Consider the following 20,977-nt stretch of genomic DNA (forward strand, 5'->3'; position numbering starts at 1 on the left):
AAGATGCTTGATAAGATTTCAATTTTCTTAAATTTACTGAGGCTTGATTTGTGACCCAAGATGTGATTTATCCTGGAGAATGTTCCATGCACACTTGAGAAGAAAGTGTAATCTTTTGTTTTTGGATGGAATGTGCTATTAATCTCAATTAAATCTATCTGATTTATTGTGTCATTTAAAGCTTGTGTTTCCTTATTAATTTTCTGTTTGGATGATCTATCCATTGGTGTAAGTGAGGTGTTAAAGTCCCCCACTATTAATTGTGTTACTGTCGATTTCTTCTTTTATAGTTGTTAGCAGTTGCCTTATGTATTGAGGTGCTCCTACGTTGGGTGCATATATATTTATAATTGTTATATCTTCTTGGATTGATCCCTTGATCATTATATAGTGTCCTTTGTAACATTCTTTATTTTAAAGTCTATTTTATCTGATACGAGTATTGCTACTCCAGCTTTCTTTTGAGTTCCATTTGCATGGAATATCTTTTTCCATTCCCTCACTTTCAGTCTGTATGTGTCCCTAGGTCTGAAGTGGGTCTCTTATGGACAGCATATATATGGGTCTTGTTTTAGTATCCATTCAGCAAGCCTGTGTCTTTTGGTTGGAGCATTTAATCCATTCATGTTTAAGGTAATTATTGATATGTATGTTCCTATTATTTTCTTAATTGTTTTGGGTTTGTTTTTGTAGGTCCTTTTCTTCTCTTGTGTTTCCCACTTAGAGAAGTTCCTTTAGCATTTGTTGTAGAGCTTGTTTGGTGGTGCTGAGTTCTCTTAGCTTTTGCTTGTCTGTAAAGCTTTTGATTTCTCCATCGAATCTGAATGAGATCCTTGCTGGATAGAGTAAACTTGGTTGTAGGTTCTTCCCTTGCCTCACTTTAAATATGTAATGCCACTCCTTTCTGGCTTGTAGAGTTTCTGCTGAGAAATCAGCTGTTAACCTTATGGGAGTTCCCTTGTATGTTATTTGTCGTTTTTCCCTTGCTGCTTTCAGTAATTTTTCTTTGTCTTTAATTTTTGCCAGCTTGATTACTATGTGTCTCTGCATGTTTCTCCTTGGGTTTATCCTGTATGTGACGCTCTGTGCCTCCTGGACTTGGGTGGCTATTTCCTTTCCCAGGTTAGGGAAGTTTTCAACTATAATCTCCAAATATTTTCTTGGGTCCTTTATCTCTCTCTTCTCCTTCTGGGACCCCATAATGTAAATGTTGTTGTGTTTAATGTTGTCCCAGAGGTCTCTTAGGCTGACTTCATTTCTTTTCATTCTGTTTTCTTCATTCTGTTCTGCAGCAGCAAATTCCACCATTCTGTCTTCCAGGTCACTTATCCGTTCTTCTGCCTCAGTTATTCTGATATTGATTCCTTCTAGTGTAGTTTTCATTTCAGTTATTGTATTGTTCATCTCTGTTTGTTTGTTCTTTAATTCTTCTAGGTCTTTGTTAAACATTTCTTGCATCTTCTCGATCTTTGCCTCCATTCTTTTTCCAAGGTCCTGGATCCTATTCACTATCATTATTCTGAATTCATTTTCTGGAATGTTGCCTATCTCCACTTCATTTAGTTGTTTTTCTGGGGTTTTATCTTGTTCCTTCATCTGGTACATAGCCCTCTGCCTTTTCACCTTGTCTGTCTTTTTGTGAATATGGTTTTTGTTCCACAGGCTGCAGGATTGTAGTTCTCCTTGCTTCTGCTGTCTGCCCTCTGGTGGATGAGGCTATCTAAGAGGCTTGTGGAAGTTTCCTGATGGGAGGGACTGGTGGTGGGTAGAGCTGACTGTTGCTCTGGTGGGCAGAGCTCAGTAAAACTTTAATCTGCTTGTCTGCTGATGGGTGGGGCTGGGTTCCCTCCCTGTTGGTTGTTTGGCCTGTGATGACCCAACACTGGAGCCTCCTCGGGCTCTTTGGTGGGGCTAGTGGCAGACTCTGGGAGGGCTCACGCCAAGGAGTACTTCCCAGAACTTCTACTGCCAGTGTCCTTGTCCTCATGGTGAGACACAGCCACCCCCCGCCTCTGCAGGAGACCCTCCAACAGTAGCAGGTAGGTCTGGTTCAGTCTCCTGTGGGGGTCACTGCTCCTTCCCCTGGGTCCCGATGCTCACACTACTTTGTGTGTGCCCTCCAAGAATGGAGTCTCTTTCCCTGAGTCCTGTCGAAGTCCTGCAATCAAATCCCACTAGCCTTCAAAGTCTGATTCTCTAGGAATTCCTCCTCTTGTTGCCGGACCTCCAGGTTGGGAAGCCTGACATGGGGCTCAGAACCTTCACTCCAGTGGGTGGACTTCTGTGGTATAAGTGTTCTTCAGTTTGTGAGTCACCAACCCAGCTGTTATGGGATTTGATTTTATTGTGATTGCACCCCTCCTACTGTCTCTCTGTGGTGTCTCCTTTGTCTTTGGATGTGGGGTATCATTTTTTGTGAGTTCCAGTGTCTTCCTGTCGATGATTTTTCAGCAGTTAGTTGTGATTCTGGTGCTCTTGCAAGAGGTAGTGGGAGCACGTCCTTCTACTCCACCATTTTGAACCAATCTACTGGCATCATTTTTAATGAATGAAAAATAATACAACTAGAAAACTATGACATCAGTTATGTTCAACATGTTAACTTGCTGCTTGGCCCACGTTTGTCCTTGTTGTGCTTGTATGGCATATAAAACTTACTGATTTGTGGCTTCTTAGCAGATGGAGACTTGAGTGTAAGCAAAAATTTCTTTCATGACCCATCTAGGCTCGGAAATTGGCAAGGTAATAGGGAGGACATCTAGGAATGTGAATTTTAGAGATTACAGAAGTGTCACAGTTATTTTTTCTTGTAGGAAAGGACATGATATTTTACATCGCATAAAAAAAGCAGAGTGAGTTTTTGGGGGGAGTGTATGGGGGATTTTCATTTAACAATTACCAAAACACTCATTGTCTACAGGTTGTCTATACAGAAGATAAAAGAATAATAAGTCATGGCCGTTGCCCTCAAAGAGCTCTGTCTCTCAGGGTAGCTAAGTATATCCACAAATAGATAGGATCAGTATGGTAAGTGTAATATAAGTATGTGCCACGTGCAGAAGCAGTTTTCGACTCTCTTCCCTCAAGCCAGGGTGTATATGGGGTTAGCTTTTATTTGTAATTTTAAGCACATTTCCAACTTCTGATGTATATCTGCTTAATTTGTTCAGTAATGTAAAAGTTACAACTTTAAGAAAGAATTTATAATGGAACAATTTATATTTTTACAGAGTAACGGTGGTATAAGTGACTAAGAACTTGACATCAGATTTCAGCTGGTACCATTGCAGGGCTAGAGGGTACCTATCACAATAAGATGATAGCATATCCTACTCATCCCCTTAGTCCACCACTCCTTGTCTTATCTGGTCTTGATTTTTGTTGAAGAAATTACCATATTCTAGCCATTTAGGTGTACTGTCCTAATTTTTGGCTTCTCGAATTTCCTACACTCCACAAGACCATTGCGCAGTAATTTCACTTGTGCTACAACATTCTGAATTTGGAATCATGACATGTATTATTATCTATTAAGCCAATGAAATCAAACAGACAGAACATGCAGTAGCCAGTAAAATTGGTGTGAATTTTTTTTTTTTTTTAATTCAGTATCCTTCTTGGTGGGCCATTTTGGTTTCTGGGAAGCACAGGTTCACTCTCCTGCCTTGAGGCACCATGTTCAGAAGCACCACATTATGATCTGAGACTTAAATATTGGACAGTGGTGCAGTAGAATTTTTGTAACTGTTAAGTAAGTAATTTTGAGTAAGTAGCTTTTGTAAATATTGTGCAATTCTCTATTATGGTATTTTTCCCTGTCAGCTCTGGTCATTTATATAGTGAGGTAAAGTAATAGCTCCTCCACAAGCACTGATTCTTTTCTATGGTGTTCCTAGCTTTCAGACCCAGCACTTGTATGAACTAGGCATTTTTGTTACAAAGTAGTGACTGTATGGAATTTTTTTTCCCCCAACAGTCCATCCCCCACCACCACCTTCCTAAACAAAGTCTTCAGGGAAAGGCTGCCATCTTGTGGTTTTTAAAAATACAGGATTTAAGAAAAAAATTATTGTGATATGACTGCTGAGATTTTATGTGTGTACGTAGTTGTTGTATAATACCAAAATGAGTAAGAAATGAGTACTATTAAATCTTCTCTTCAAACTACCTTTGCTTATCCTTTGGATAGCTGTTTTCTTCATTTTATTATAATATTACAATATTTTAAAAAAGTTCTGTTAACTAAAGATTCCTCTGTTAAACCCACTCTCACACATCAGTAGTAGAAATACTTGTCTGTAATATCAGTTTTAATTAAGAACAGCTATCAAAAATTTTTATGTTATTAAGGCTTTGCCCATATGACTAATTAATGATAATGGACTTATTTGGATTAAAAAATACTGATCTTTAAAATATAATTATTTGACAAAATATATCCTAAGGAACCTTAATTTTATAATGTAGAATTCCATTTAATAAAAAGTGATATTTAGAAGTAAAAGAAACCTTAATTTGAGTTTCATTCTTGGGTAGTTAATAGTATAAACAGGAAAAATTAACTTTTCTTCAAAATACTAGGAAGCCCCCCCTTTTTTTTTTTTTAAGGAAGCCCCTTATTTGTAGTTAAGGAAATTTTAAAATCACCTCTTATGTAAGAAATGGAAACTACTTGCAAGCTTAGGGTCAGTTAATTCTTAGGTAATGTCAAAGGGGGGTCAGTTAATTCTTAGGTAATGTCAAAGGAGTTTCTATATATCATCAAGTCATAAAATTATTTTTCAAAGTAACATTTCATTTTCACTTACTTAATCTCATCGTTTATCTTGATTTATGTCTCCTGTACATCTTGTTTTATAATATTCATTGTATTTAAAAATAGTAAATTTCCATTTCTTCAAAAATGTTTTAGTGAAGCATATAGATGCCTCTTTATAGAAAAAGGAGGACTTGTGTTCTCCCTCCCTCCCTCTCCCTCCTGGTTGTACCAGACAACCAGGATTCTGGTACGTTGGGCCTATGGACATTTTAGACCTAGAGTCATTCTTAATCAGGGAAGGGAAATCATTGAAAGAGAAAGTTATTATTCACCAAAAACTCTAGATATAGTGTTCCTGAATTGCTCCTGTAATTTTAGTAGGTATGGCAGCCTTTATTTAAATTGCCTCTTCTTTTATTTCCCCCTTAAGCAGGGAGGGAGAAGGCTTCAAGTCAGAGGTATAATTTGATTTCTTGCACTTTTTCAAATGTCTTGCAGTTATGCTAAGAAAGAATCTGATCTTAATGGAGCCCAGATCAAGCTTCGAGAATACGAAGCAGCGCTGAATTCAAAAGATGCAGCTCTGGCTACTGCACTTGGTGATAAAAAAAGTTTAGAGAGTGATTTGGAGGATCTGAAGGATCAGATTGCCCAGGTAAGGTAAACTCTGCTCTTGAGCCGTATTTGGCAGGTTAATTGCTCCATTTGTCTTGATTGATTGATTGTAAAATTTATTTTATGCTTTTTACTTTTAAAAATTTATTAAGTTATTTTGGTGGGTGGTTAACCTGCAAGGATAGCCTTGAACTAACATGTAAAGCACCCTCACCTCTCAGTCCTTGTGTCTGGATTATGCAGATCTTGTTGCTGCTCTCCGTCCTCTCTGTTGTGCTTATGCTCATTCTGTTTCTTGCTCTCACAGCCTATTTCATTATTGTACCAAAATGCGAGGTAAGAAGAGAGAAGGTGTCATAATGGTGCTCTGCACACAGGAAAAAATGAAAGTGGTAGCTAAAATCGTTAGAGTTTTGAAATGTAAGTCATAGGTTTCTGTTCATTCCCTGTTGCCGTTTACCAAATTTGAGAGGTGTTTTGATGTGACACTCTGTGGGTGGGACCAGCAGTTGAACCCACAGTTCTGTGATAAATGTTATCATGAGGGACTCTCATACATTAACAAATAGATAGAAATTGTAATACTTGATTTGATTCAATCCGTAGGTATCTATTAAATTCATTGCTAAATGGTTGCTGTATAATTTTCATTAATTCTTTTTCCTTATATTAGTTGGAAGCCTCTTTAGCTGCTGCGAAAAAACAGTTAGCAGATGAAACTTTACTTAAAGTGGATTTGGAGAATCGCTGTCAGAGCCTTACTGAGGACTTGGAGTTTCGTAAAAACATGTATGAGGAGGTAATTATATATAATTTTATTTTTTTTAAGGAATGGAGAGATCCCATAAGGCTTTGTTATAAGCTATACGTATGAAAAATAGGAAGAATTTTGTAGGCAAATTATTTAAGGCACTGATGCTAAAGGACTGCGAGGAAGAACTCAGGGTGCTATGGTAAACTTAAAAGCTTTTACTTCCATCTAACTTAAAAAGGCTTGGCTACAGCTGTTAATTACTATCAACCTCTGCATTTGTATTAGTTATATGTTTTGCCTAACAAATTACTTCAAATTAACAAATTACTTCAAAAACTTAGTAACTTAAACCACAGACTTTTATTATCTCACAGTTTCTGAAGATCAGGGATCTGAGAGCTGCTTAACTGGATGGTTGTTTCAGGGTCTCTCATGAGGTTGTAGTCAGGCTTTCAGCCTGGGCTGCAGGAACCGGTTTGGAGTTCATTCGTAGGTTTTTGGCCAGAGGTATCAGTTCAGCATGGGCTTCTCTATAGGGCTGCTTATGATAGGACTCTTCGAGTGAGTGATGAGAGAGAGAGAGCAAGACAAGCCACATTAACTTCTATTAACTAATCCCAAAGTGATATACCCTCACTCCCCATCACACAGACCAACCAAGATGCACTATGGAAGGGGGATCACACAGTGGGTGAATACCGGGAGGCAGCAACCACTGGGGGCTGGTTACCCAGAGCACTTATAGTTATATATGTATATCTAACAGTATCATTTATAAGCCGTAACTTCTGGTTAAGCCTTGAGGGTGAAGGTAGCAACATTTGCCAAAAAAGAAGTATACTGTAATACAGTTGAAGAAAGGGGAATATATATTTTCTCAAAATTGAAGAGGGTTGGAGTTCACCCAGGTTAGAGAACATGCAGTTAAATACATAATGTTTTTAAAAGTAATGTAATTTTGAAAACGGTGACTAACAATGCTTTTAAAATAGAAATTTATTGTAGAAGTTAAATAATTTTTTTTATTTGGAGAAAAAATAATATAATAAAAATCTGACCATTTTTGTGACAATATAGTATTAAACTAGGTATTGTGGGGGCAAAGTGCACTCACTGGATAAGCAGCCAGACTTTGGACAGTTCTTGAGTCAGTTTCCTATTTAAAAATGAAATATCAGTACCTGCTATTTTTTCTTCAAGGTGTGGTGAGGATCAAAGTGGAATATTGTGTGTGATAGCTTCTTGTAAACTACAGTGAATGCTGTCATATAATAATAATAATTATTATTATTTTCAGTAAATCTATTTATTATTTATTTTTGCCTGCATTGGGTCTTCGTTGCCACATGCAGGCTTTCTCTAGTTGCGGCGAGCGGGGGCTACTCTTTGTTGTGGTGCGCGGGTTTCTCATTGCAGTGGCTTCTCTTGTTGCCAAGCACGGGCTCTAGGCACTTGGGCTTAGTTGCTCCGCGGCATGTGGGATCTTCCTGGACCAGGGCTTGAACCCCTGTCCCCCTGCATTGGCAGGTGGATTCTTAACCACAGCACCACCAGGGAAGTCCCTGTCATATAATTATTAACTACAGTTCTGCTTATAAATTGAAGTATCTTTATATTAAGTTGACCTACATTTTTGTTTTGTTTTGTTAAAATTGTCCGTGATTTATTATTTCTTACTTTTGACGCTGTGTGTACTCCCGCATCTTTAAACCAGGAATTGAGTATTTTTTTCTTTGTAAGTCACTGATTCTATATAAAATGTTAAGTGAAAAACGGCATCAGTAAAAAGTAATTTAGTATTTTTAGAATGTTTGGGTAGCAACTTTGAATTTTGGGGTTTTGCCTTTTTGAGAATGAATTTAAAATATTCCTCATTTCTTTTTTTTAACATGCAGAATAAAATTCTCTGCAATAAATATACGTAAATTCCTTATTATGAACAGTTTAGGGGTAAGAAAGAGGAAGGAGAAAAACAGGAAGAAGAGGAAAGGAGGCAGACAAAGGGCAAAATGATTAGTAGGTACTCAATATTTGTTGAACTAAACCTTTCATTTGCATATTTTTATGATTTAAGTATCATTCGCGTCATCATATAGATGTGAGCCTTGGGAGATTAATGGCAGAACTGGAATTTGAACCCTGGGTTTCTGATTCTATCGAGTGCATCTTCCTCTGGTTAAGAGAAAAATGAGGAAATGCAAACAAAAACTGCATGCTGTAAGATGATACAGAAACATGTTCTTCTTATATCCCCCTCTTGTGGCCTCTTTAATTATTGCCATTAAAGACATCCGTTGTATTTTCAGAGCTAGAAGCTAGAATGAAAATTTTATTCTTGGACTTGTGTTCCTAGCCATTCAAGTTTGGATAGTTCCTTAAAACATAATGTGAAGGATTATGCCTATTATTTCTATTCTTTAATAGTGAATTGTCATATGTACTTGAGATAGCAACGTAATATTGTCAGTAAGATTCTGTATCAATTGATGTTGATACCTTAGCACACTACCAGCTGTTAGGTTAAGTCATGTAAATTAGCTTGCTCTGTCTATTGCATCTTAGTATGCCTAAGAAAAGTTTTATTATGTATAAATCTTCTAGTTGAAGTTTTGCTGATAAGTTTCTAACTTACCTTGTAGATTTTTTTCAGAGTTGTCCTTAGTATCATCAGTACAATTTAGAAAAATAACTACGTGCTATTCAGTGTACCTAGTTATCCACGATTGCCTGGTACTTTAGTAAGTCTTCCAGCCATTCCTTGCCTTTAGAGAAATAAATAGGTATGCCACTGAAAAGAAACATAAAATTCCTAGGGCTTGAGATGCTACCATTTCTGTCATTAGTTCCAGCTCAAAAATCTTCTTACTTGAAAATGAAGGCAAAAAAGTATCTATTCACATACTTGCCCTAGGACAAAACATGAGGAGCTTGGTGTGTAATACCTCAGATGGCCTTGATGTCACTCAGACTTGTACCAGTGTAGCTATGGTAAGTAACTTGGTTTTATGTCATCCCCCCCGCCCCCCCCAGGAGATTAATGAGACCAGAAGGAAGCATGAAACTCGCTTGGTAGAGGTGGATTCTGGGCGTCAGATTGAGTATGAGTACAAGCTGGCTCAAGCCCTTCATGAGATGAGAGAGCAACACGATGCCCAAGTCAAGCTGTACAAGGAAGAGATGGAGCAGACTTACCACGCCAAAGTGAGCAGACTCTTCCGGGGATGGCTTTACACACTTGAAGCCTTTGTTTCATAGTCTCCCTGAGAACATGACTTGATGTTTGGTTTGTTCTAGTTTTCTTAAATGAATTCCCTTAGTCTCCATGGATATAAAAAATGGATTTTTTTTTAAAGAAAACAGTTTTTTATAAAGTAAATGTTATTAGAGATTATTCAAAGAAAGTAGGGTTATTCCACTTTTATCAAAGGTAAGGTTTTTCTCTTTGTCCAACTGATCATTCATGTCAAGTCATATTAGTTAAACTCCAGACATCTGAAAATAGCTTTTCCTTCAGTAACAAGTACTAATCTTGTTGGACTGCATCTAGTTCTGACTTCCATGTCATCATTGTACATAGGTTGTGACCACCACACTTTGGGCTTTTTTGAACAAAGGCCAAATGGACAGTGTCTGCAGTTTCCTCTGCCACTAATTATTCATTAAAAAAAGACTATAGAAACTTCTCTCTTGTATTAGGAGACCATGCAAAAATTTATTAACTCCCTGAGTACGGGCTTTCATAGTAAATAATTTTACCCCAATGTGTTAAATGTTACATGATTTGATTAAAAAGAGTTATTAGTGGAAGACTTAGAAAATTAGGGTCATAGAGGTGTTGAAAATAATTTCCATTGCATGGCCTCAAATTGTTCATGTTGCTTTTAATCCACGTCATGAAGTAGTAATTGCCTGGTGAGAGGGAGAGATCTTTTAATCCCTACATTTAGTTGTTCCGCACTTACTCAGTGCTGGCATTGTGCTGGGCAGTGACAGAGCTAAAGTAAGGATTAGTCAGTCAAAGCGACTCTGGCCTCAAAGGGAGCCAGGGAGGAGACATACATAAAAAACGTGCCTGAGACACATGCAGAACAGAATTCTGTGGGCATTTGGAGGAGCGGGATATTGTTTCTACCAGAGGAGCTGTTTTTTGCTTCTGAAAAGAAGTGTGTCTGTTTGGTTTGAAATAATCTCTAAATTAGTACTTTCTGCTTATTGCTTTATATTCTGTATCAGATTTGGTGGGTTAGGGGTATATGATGCTTGTTTTCCTACAAATGCCACCACAGTTAAATTGCTCCTGTCCAGTCTCCTTATTAGCAGTGTTATCTGAGACATTAGAGATATAATGGATGAAATATTGAAGCACTAAATTTTGGGTAAAGACCCAGGTATATCAGCATTGTTAAGCTCCTATATTGGGAATTGAGCCGAAAAGGCAGAAAGACTTTTAAGGTAATTCATAGCACATCAGCAAACTTCATGATGCTTTTCCTGTTTCATCAACTAGTTACTGGCAGGGTTTAGGTTTGAAATGAGATGCCTTGAGATGAATCATGGTTCCTCATTTGTTTGTTCTAATTCACTAGATAAAACTGACTATGGTCTGCTTTTTTATTTAGCTTGAGAATGCCAGACTGTCGTCAGAGATGAATACATCTACTGTCAATAGTGCCAGGGAAGAACTGATGGAAAGTCGTGTGAGAATTGAGAGTCTCTCATCTCAGCTTTCTAATCTACAGAAAGAGGTAAGTAAGCATGGGAGTTGTACTTGAAGGCCACCTCCACCACGGTAGTCTACCTGCTCAGCTCTGCCTGAAATCACTTTTCAGAGAGGATAGTATTTTCCTGAATTCTGGTTTCACAGTGCTGTCCAGATATTTTTCTATTCGTCATTTCATAAGCATCCTCTGAGCAGAGACTGTTGTTCCTGACCTAATAGATTACTCAGAGCTGCCCTTGAGGGTGCAACCTGCTGGCTTATTCCTTGGGTTTACCCCAGGGCCCACGTTTTCTGACCCATCCAGCAGCCTGATCTCCACATAGTGCTCTTTCCAATGTACTCTTTTTCATCACATTTAGAAACCATAATGAAGAAAAACCTGCAGAAATTCTGTGTGGGTGGTAAATGCTTTGTGTTTCTAGACAAATTCTTTCCGTGTTTAGAATACCCAATGGTTAGTATCTTGGGAAGTAGCATCAATTTGCATCTTAGTTAGGAATTTAGTGACTCATTGATTCATTGGCACGCCTAACTGTCGCGTGACTGTTACTGGTTGTGTTGATGGGTGCCTGTCAGTATGTGATGGTGCACTCGGAGTGCAGCGTAAGCAGGTGTGGACACTGCCTGAAATCTGGTTTTTAGTCTAAGGGTGATGTCGATGTGCACACAAAGTACATATACAACCATATAAGTATGCAGAATGTTTTGATAATCTACTCACCTTAATTACTTGGGAAGTAACTTCAGCTTCTGTTTTCCTTAAGGGAGGAAATTTTGTTGTTTTAAATTTTCCACATGAATAAACTTTTTTATTCTTGATTAAGCTTTCTTTTTCTTTTGTTTTTAGTAATATCCTTTTCTGATTGTAAAACTGAAGACATTTATTGTAGGAATTTAGAAAGCAATGAGTTATGTAAAACAGGGTGATGTAAAAAAAGTTAATTAAAAAACAGAAGTTTTTACAATGCTTATCATGTGTACTTACTTTATTACTCACAACATAAATTTAAAAATTATTTTGGACCTATTTTGTCCTGATAGTATTTTGAAGTTTTCATGTAACAGTAGAGCTGGAAGGACAAGGACCTTTGAGTTCATTCAGTCTGACCACAGACCTGGGTGAGTTTAATGACCGGCCCAGAGAATGTAGGCTGATAAATGGGTTTCTTTCATAGTTCCCAGTTTTTCCCTTTACACCTCACTCTCTTCAAAGATTTTCTTTTAAGAATTTAACAATCTCACCACCTAGAGGGGTGGGATAAGGGAGGGTGGGAGGGAGACGCAAGAGGGAGGAGGTGTGGGGATATATGTATATGTATAGCTGATTCACTTTGTTATAAAGCAGAAACTAACACACCATTGTAAAGCAATTATACTCCAATAAAGATTAAAAAAAAAAAAAGAATTTGGCCTTTCAGAGAATGCCTGTGAGAGTAAGTGCATTCTAGAAAAAAAAGAAAAGAATTTAACAATCTCTTTTCCATTGCACCATTTAATAGGTACCTTTCCAAAAATAGTCCTGTCTGTTTTTATTGTGAGTTGACATTTACTACTCTTATCCATCTAATAAATCGTATTCTAATTATCCCCTCTTCCTCAATTTTACAATTCCCTGTCTTTTGGGGGGTGTGGGGATGTGGCTGGTGCTTAATCCACTTGATTATGCTAGGTATGGATGTTTTACAGATGAAAAGACTAAGACTTGCCTGTGGTTAAATAGTGGTAGGCTCTGAAATTTGGTAGCTACGTCTTCTGACTCAGGTCCAGGGCTGTTTCGCTGTTTGCCTGGTAGTTATGTTCACATCTTTGCAAGTTTTTTGGTTAACTTCATGTTAGTGGTTTTTAAAAAATGTCAGGCAGGGACCTGGGGGTTTTGAGGAGCTCACTCTTTAGGAAATAGGAGAGAAGCACCTCCTTCAGCCAGAATAGTTTAAAATTTCTCTCTAAATTTCAGGGGGATGGGGAATGATCCTTTCATCTATTCATTACTGGTATCAGATTTTATGATAAATAATATATTTTAAGGGATATCTTCTTTGGTTGATAAATTTTAACCTTAAAAAGATCACCAAAAAGAAAAAAGCCATATATTTTTCATACTGTATATCTTAATTGTATTTGTTGTGGAGTCTTAGTTTCGTCATGCTGCGCGTTAGGCCATAGAACTTCCTTTTTGGTTAAGTGACTCATGTTAGTGTAGTACTTCCTTAGTTTTACTTAAAATTGACATAGCCTTTATTTTTTATTTTAAAAAATTTTTTAACATCTTTATTGGAGTATAATTGCTTTACAATGGCGTGTTACTTTCTGCTTTATAACAAAGTGAATAAGCTATACATATAATATATCCCCATATCTCCTCCCTCTTGCTTCTCCCTCCCACCCTCCCTATCCCACCCCTCTGGGTGGTCACAAAGCACCGAGCTGATCTCCCTGTGCTATGCAGCGGCTTCCCACTAGCTTTATGTTACATTTGGTAGTGTATATATGTCAATGTTACTCTCTCATTTCATCCCAGCTTACACTTCCCCCTCCCTGTGTCCTTAAGCCCATTCTCTACGTCTGTGTCTTTATTCCTGTCCTGCCCCTAGGTTCTTCAGAACTATTTTTTCTTTTTAGATTTCATATATATGTTACCATACGGTATTTGTTTTTCTCTTTCTGACTTACTTTACTCTGTATGACAGACTCTACGTCCATCCACCTCACTACAAATAACTCAGTTTTGTTTCTTTTTATGGCTGAGTAATATTCCATTGTATATATGTGCCACATCTTCTTTATCCATTCACCTCTTCATGGACACTTAGGTTGCTTCCATGTCCTGGCTATTGTAAATACAGCTGCAATGAACATTGTGGTTCTCTGGGTATATGCCCAGTAGTGGGATTGCTGGGTCGTATGGTAATTCTATTTTTAGTTTTTTAAGGAACCTCCATACTGTTCTCCATAGTGGCTGTACCAATTTACATTCCCACCAACAGTGCAAGAGGGTTCCCTTTTCTCCACACCCTCTCCAGCATTTATTGTTTCTAGACTTTTTAATGATGGCTATTCTGACTGGTATGAGATGATATCTCATTGTAGTTTTGATTTGCATTTCTCTAATGATTAATGATGTTGAGCATTCTTTCATGTGTTTGTTGGCAATCTGTATATCTTCTTTGGAGAAATGTCTATTTAGGTCTTCTGCCCATTTTTGGATTGGGTTGTTTGTTATTTGATATTGAGCTGCGTGAGCTGATTGTAAGTTTTGGAGATTAATCCTTTGTCAGTTGCTTCATTTGCAAATATTTTCTCCCATTCTGAGGGTTGTCTTTTGGTCTTGTTTATGGTTTCCTTTGCTGTGCAAAAGCTTTGAAGTTTCATTAGGTCCCATTTGTTTATTTTTTTTATTTCCATTTCTCTAGGAGGTTGGTCAAAAAGGATCTTGCTGTGATTTATGTCACAGAGTGTTCTGCCTATGTTTTCCTCTAAGAGTTTTATAGTGTCTGGCCTTACATTTAGGTCTTTAATGCGTTTTGAGTTTACTTTTGTGTATGGTGTTAGGGAGTGTTCTAATTTCATTCTTGTACATGTAGCTGTTGAGTTTTCCCAGCACCACTTATTGAACAGGCTGTCTTTTCTCCATTGTATATTCTTGCCTCCTTTATCAAAAATAAGGTGACCATAGGTGTGTCAGTTTATCTCTGGGCTTTCTATCCTGTTCCATTGATCTGTATTTCTGTTTTTGTGCCAGTACCATACTATACTGTCTTGATTACTGTAGCTTTGTAGTATAGTCTGAAGTCCGGGAGCCTGATTCCTCCAGCTCCGTTTTTCTTTCTCAAGATTGCTTTGGCTGTTTGGGGTCTTTTGTGTTTCCAAACAAATTGCAAAATTTTTTGTCCTAGTTCTGTGAAAAATGCCATTGGTAGTTTGATAGGGATTGCATTAAATCTGTAGATTTCTTTGGGTAGTATACTCATTTTCACAATGTTGATTTTTCCAGTCCAAGAACATGGTATATATCTCTCCATCTATTTGTATCATATTTAATTTCTTTTACCAGTGTCTTATAATTTTCTGCATACAGGTCTTTTGTCTCCTTAGGTAGGTTAATTCCTAGGTATTTTATTCTTTTTGTTGCAGTGGTAAATGGGGGGTGTTTCCTTAATTTCACTTTCAGACTTTTCATCATTAGTATATAGGCATGCCAGAGATTTCTGTGCCTTAATTTTGTATCCTGCTACTTTACAAAATTCATTGATTAGCTCTAGTAGTTTTCTGGTAGCGTCTTTAGGATTCTCCTCTATGTATAGTATCATGTCATCTGCAAACAGTGACAGTTTTCCTTCTTCTTTTCCGATTTGTATTCCTTTTATTTCTTTTTCTTCTCTGATTGCTGTGGCTGAGACTTCCAAAACTATGTCGAATAGTAGTGGTGAGAGTGGACAACCTTGTCTTGTTCCTGATCTTAGAGGAAATGCTTTCAGTTTTTCACCATTGAGAACGATGTTGGCTGTGGGTTTGTCATATATGGTCTTTATTATGTTGAGGTAAGTTCCCTCTATGCCTACTTTTTGGAGGGTTTTTATCATAAATGGGTGTCGAATTTTGTTGAAAGCTTTCTCTGCATCTATTGAGATGACCATATGGTTTTTCTCCTTCAGTTTGTTAATATGGTATATCACATCGATTGATTTGCGTATATTGAAGAATCCTTGCATTCCTTGGGTAAACCACACTTGATCATGCTGTATGATCCTTTTAATGTGCTGTTGGATTCTGTTTGCTAGTATTTTGTTGAGGATTTTTGCATCTATGTTCATCAGTGATATTGGCCTGTAGTTTTCTTTCTTTGTGACATCTTTGTCTGGTTTTGGTCTTAGGGTGAAGGTGGCCTCATAGAATGAATTTGGGAGTGTTCCTCCCTCTGCTATGTTTTGGAAGAGTTTGAGACGAATAGGTGTTAGCTCTTCTCTACATGTTTGGTAGAACTTGCCTGTGAAGCTATCTGGTCCTGGGCTTTTGTTTGTTGGAAGATTTTAAATCACAGTCTCAATTTCAGTGCCTGTGATTGGTCTATTTAAATTTTTCTATTTCTTCCTGGTTCAGTCTCGGAAGGTTGTGCTTTTCTAAGAATTTGTCCATTTCTTCCAGGTTGTCCATTTTATTGGCATACAGTTGCTTGTAGTAATCTCTCATGATCCTTTGTATTTCTGCAGTGTCAATTGTTACTTCTCCTTTTTCATTTCTAATTGTATTGATTTGAGTCTTCTCCCTATTTTTCTTCATGAGTCTGGCTAATGGTTTATCAATTTTGTTTATCTTCTCAGAGAACCAGCTTTAGTTTTATTGATCTTTGCTATTGTGTCCTTCATTTCTTTTTCATTTATTTCTGATCTGATCTTTATGATTTCTTTCCTTCTGCTAACTTTGGGGGTTTTTTGTTCTTTCTCTAATTGCTTTAGATGTAAGGTTAGGTTGTGTATTTGAGATGTTTGTTGTTTCTTGAGGTAGGATTGTATTGCTATAAACTTCCCTCTTAGAACTGCTTTGGCTGCATCCCATAGGTTTTGGGTCGTTGTGTTTTCATTGTCATTCGTTTATAGGTATTTTTTGATTTCCTCTTTGATTTCTTCAGTGATCTCTTGGTTAGGTAGTAGTGTATTGTTTAGCCTCCATGTGTTTGTATTTTTTACAGATTTTTTTCCTGTAATTGATATCTAGTCTCATAACGTTGTGGTCGGAAAAGATAGTTGATATGATTTCAATTTTCTTAAATTTACCAAGGCTTGATTTGTGACCCAAGATATGATATATCCTGGAGAATGTTCTGTGAGCACTTGAGAAGAAAATATATTCTGTTGTTTTTGGATGGCATGTCCTATAAATATCAGTTAAGTCCATCTTGTTTAATGTATCATTTAAAGCTTGTGTTTCCTTATTTATTTTCATTTTGGATGATCTGTCCATTGGTGAAAGTGGGGTGTTGAAGTCCCCTACTATGATGGTGTTATTGTTGATTTCCCCTTTTATGACTGTTAGCATTTGCCTTATGTACTGAGGTGCTCCTATGTTGAGTGCATAAATATTTACAATTGTTATATCTTCTTCTTGGATCGATCCCTTGATCATTATGTAGTATCCTTCTTTGTCTCTTTTTAAAGTCTAATTTGTCTGATATGGGAATTGCTACTCCAGCTTTCTTTTGATTTCCATTTGCATGGAATATCTTTTTCCATCACCTCACTTTCAGTCTGCATGTGTCACTAGGTCTGAAGTGGGTCTCTTGTAGACAGCGTATATACAGGTCTTGTTTTTGTATCCATTCAGCTAGTCTATGTCTTTTGGTTGGAGCTTTTTTTTGTTTGTTTGTTTGTTTTTTTGTGGTACACAGGCCTCTCACTGTTGTGGCCTTTCCCGTTTCGGAGCACAGGCTCTGGACGTGCAGGCTCAGCGGCCATGGCTCACGGGCCTAGCCGCTCCGTGGCATGTGGGATCTTCCCGGACCGGGGCATGAACCCGTGTCCCCTGCATCGGCAGGCGGACTCTCAACCACTGCACCACCGGGGAAGCCCTGGTTGGAGCATTTAATCTATTTACATTTAAAGTAATTATTGATATGTATGTTCCTATTACCATTTTGTTAATTGTTTTGGGTTTGTTATTGTAGGTCTTTTCCTTCTCTTGTATTTCCTGCCTAGAGTAGTTCCTTTAGCATTTGCTGTAAAGCTGGTTTGGTGGTGCTGAATTCTCTTAGCTTTTGCTTGTCTGTAAAGATTTTAATTTCTCTGTCGAATCTGAATGAGATCCTTCCTGGGTAGAGTAATGTTGGTTGTAGGTTTTCCCCTTTCATCTCTTTAAATATGTCCTGCTACTCCCTTCTGGCTTGCAGAGTTTCTGCTGAAAGATCAGCTGTTAACCTTATGGGGATTCCCTTGTATGTTATTTGTTGCTTTCCCCTTGCTGCTTTTAATGTGTTTTCTTGGTATTTAATTTTTGATAATTTGATTAATATGTGTCTTGGCGTGTTTCTCCTTGGATTTATCCTGTATGGGACTCTCTGCACTTCCTGGACTTGATTCACTATTTCCTTTCCCATGTTAGGGAAGTTTTCAACTATAATCTCTTCAAATATTTTCTCAGTCCCTTTCTTTTTCTCTTCTCACTGGGACCCCTGTAATTCGAATGTTGGTGCGTTTAGTTGTCCCAGAGGTCTCTAAGACCGTCTTCAATTCTTTTCACTGTTTTTTCTTTATTCTGCTCTGTGGTAGTTATTTCCACTATTTTATCTTTCAGGTCCCTTATCCGTCCTTCTGCGTCAGTTATTCTGCTATTGATTCCTTCTAGGGAATTTTTAATTTCATTTATTGTGTTGTTCATCATTGTTTGTTTTGCTCTTTAGTTTTTCTAGGTCTTTGTTAAACATTTTTTGTGTTTTCTCCATTTTATTTCTAAGATTTTGGACCATCTTTACTATCATTCGTCTGAATTCTTTTTCAGGTAGACTGCCTATTTCCTCTTCATTTCTTAGGTCTGGTGGGTTTTCACCTTGCTCCTTCATCTGCTATGTATTTCTGTCTTCTCATTTTGCTTAACTCACTGTGTTTGGGGTCTCCTTTTCGCAGGCTGCAGGCTCATAGTTCCCGTTGTTTTTGGTGTCTGCTCCCAGTGGCTAAAGTTGGTTCAGTGGGTTGTGTAGGCTTCCTGGTGGAGGGGATTAGTGCCTGTATTCTGGTGGATGAGGCTGGATTTTGTCTTTCTGGTGGGCAGGACCATATCCAGTGGTGTGTTTTGGGGTATCTCTGAACTTCTGATTTTAGGCAGCCTCTCTGCTAATGGGTGGGGTTGTGTTCCTATCTTGCTAGTTGTTTGGCTTAGGGTGTCCATCACTGGAGCTTGCTGGTCGTTGAGTGGAGCTGGGTCTTAGCGTTGAGATGGTGATCTCTGGGAGAGCTTTTGCTGTTTGATATTATGTGGAGCCGGGAGGTCTTTGGTGGACCAATGTCCTGAACTTGGCTCTCCCACCTTAGAGGCAAAGGCCTGACACCTGGCTGGAGCACCAAGACCCTGTCAGCCACATGGCTCAGAGGGAAAGGGAGAAAAAAAGAAAGAAAGAGAAAGTGGCAGGGGGTGGTGGTGGTGGTATGATGAACTGGGAGATTGGGATTGACATATATACACTAATATGTATAAAATGGATAACTAAGAAGAACCTGCTGTATAAAAATAAAATAAAATAAAATTCAAAAAAGAAAGAAAAAATAAAATAGTTATTAAAATAAAAATTTATTAAAAATAAAACAAAATTTAAAAGTAATAAAAAAATAGAAAGAAAGAAGAGAGCAACCAAACCAAAAAACAAATCCACTAATAATAACAAGCGTTAAAAACTATACTAATAAAAAAACAAAAAACAGAAAAAACAGATACAACCCTAGGACAAATGGTAAAAGCAGAGCTGTACAAAATCTCACAAAGAAGCATACACATACACAGTCAGAAAAAGAGAAGAAGGTAATAATTGTATATATCTATATATACATAAAAAAAGGAAGAGAGCAACCAAATCAATAAACAAATCTACCAATGATAATAAGGTCTAAATAGTAAACTAAGATAAACGTAAAACCAGAAAAAAAATTAGATGCAAAAAGCAAACCCGAAGTCTACAGTTGCTCCTGATGTCCACCGCCTCAATTTTGGATGATTCGTTGTCTATTCAGGTATTCCAAGTTGCAGGGTACAACAAGTTGATTGTGGAGATTTAATCCACTGCTCATGACGCTTCTGGGGGAAATTTCCCTTTCTCTTTGTTCGCACAGCTCCTGGGGTTCAGCTTTGGAGTTGGCCCTGCCTCTGCATGTAGGTCTCCTGAGGGCATCTGTTCTTTGCTCAGACAGGACAGGGTTAAAGTAGCGGCTGATTTGGGGGCTCTGGGTCACTCAGGCCGGGGGGAGGGAGGGGTACGGATGCGGGGCGAGCCTGCAGCAGCAGAGGCCAGCATGACATTGCAACAGCCTGAGGCGTGCCATGTGTTCTCCCACGGAAGCTGTCCCTGGATCTCGGGACCCTGGCAGTGGCGGGCTGCACAGGCTCTCGGGAGGGGAGGTGTGGATAGTGACCTGCACTTGCACACAGGCTTCTTGGTGGCTACAGCAGCAGCCTTAGCATTTCATGCCCATCTGTGGTGTCCACGCTGATAGCCGTGGCTTGCGCCCATCTCTGGAGCTCATTTAGGTGGTGCCCTGAATCCCCTCTCCTCATGCATCCCGAAACAATGGTCCCTTGCCCCTTAGGCAGGTCCAGCCTTTTCCCCAGACTCCCTCCTGGCTAGCTGTGGTGCACTAGCCCCCTTCAGGCTGTGTTCATGCAGCCAACCTCAGTCCTCTCCCTGGGATCTGACCTCCGAAGCCCTAGCCTCAGCTCCCGCCTGCCCCGGCGGGTGAGCAGACAAGCCTCTCAGGCTGGTGAGTGCTGGTCGGCCCTGATCCTCTGTGTGGGAATCTCTCCACTTTCCCCTCTGCACCACTGTTGCTGAGCTCTCCTCCGTGGCTCCAAAGCTTTCCCCCGACCCACCCCCCTGACTCCCCCAGTGAAGGGGCTTCCTAGTGTGTGGAAACTTTTCCCCCTTCACAGCTCCCTCCCAGAGGTGCAGGTCCCGTCCCTATTCTTTTGTCTCTGTTTTTTCTGTTTTCTTTTGCCCTACCCAAGTATGTGGGGAGTTTCTTGCCTTTTGGGAAGTCTGAGGTCTTCTGCCAGTTTTCAGTAGGTGTTCTGTAGGAGTTGTTCCACATGTAGATGTATTTCTGATGTATTTGTGGGGAGGAAGGTGATCTCCATGTCTTACTCCTCTGCCATCTTGAAGATCTTCCTGACATAGCCTTTAAAATGCTGACTTAGAGGGGCTTCCCTGGTGGCACAGTGGTTGAGAGTCCACCTGCCAATGCAGGGGACACGGGTTCGTGCCCCGGTCCGGGAAGATCCCACATGCCGCGGAGCGGCTGGGCCCGTGGGCCATGGCTGCTGAGACTGCGTGTCCGGAGCCTGTGCTCCGCAACGGGAGAGGCCACAACAGTGAGAGGCCCGCGTACCGCAAAAAAAAAAAAAAAATGTTGACTTAGAAAATATTTTTTAAGATATA

The 20,977-nt window shown here is 38.8% G+C and overlaps 1 protein-coding gene across 1 annotated transcript in view; it reads left to right on the forward strand.

The window, feature by feature from the left end:
* Positions 1–20,977, forward strand: part of LMNB1 (lamin B1) — a 67,234-nt gene that overhangs the window by 26,170 nt on the left and 20,087 nt on the right. The window contains exons 2-5 of the mRNA XM_029218100.1: positions 5,258–5,414; positions 6,048–6,173; positions 9,159–9,329; positions 10,748–10,873. Of these exons, the coding sequence (XP_029073933.1) occupies positions 5,258–5,414; positions 6,048–6,173; positions 9,159–9,329; positions 10,748–10,873 (580 nt within the window). The remainder of the gene's footprint in view (positions 1–5,257; positions 5,415–6,047; positions 6,174–9,158; positions 9,330–10,747; positions 10,874–20,977) is intronic.

This window comes from Monodon monoceros, unplaced genomic scaffold, assembly GCF_005190385.1.
Source record: "Monodon monoceros isolate NGI ecotype Baffin Bay Population unplaced genomic scaffold, NGI_Narwhal_1 Super_Scaffold_12, whole genome shotgun sequence".
NCBI lineage: Eukaryota > Metazoa > Chordata > Mammalia > Artiodactyla > Monodontidae > Monodon > Monodon monoceros.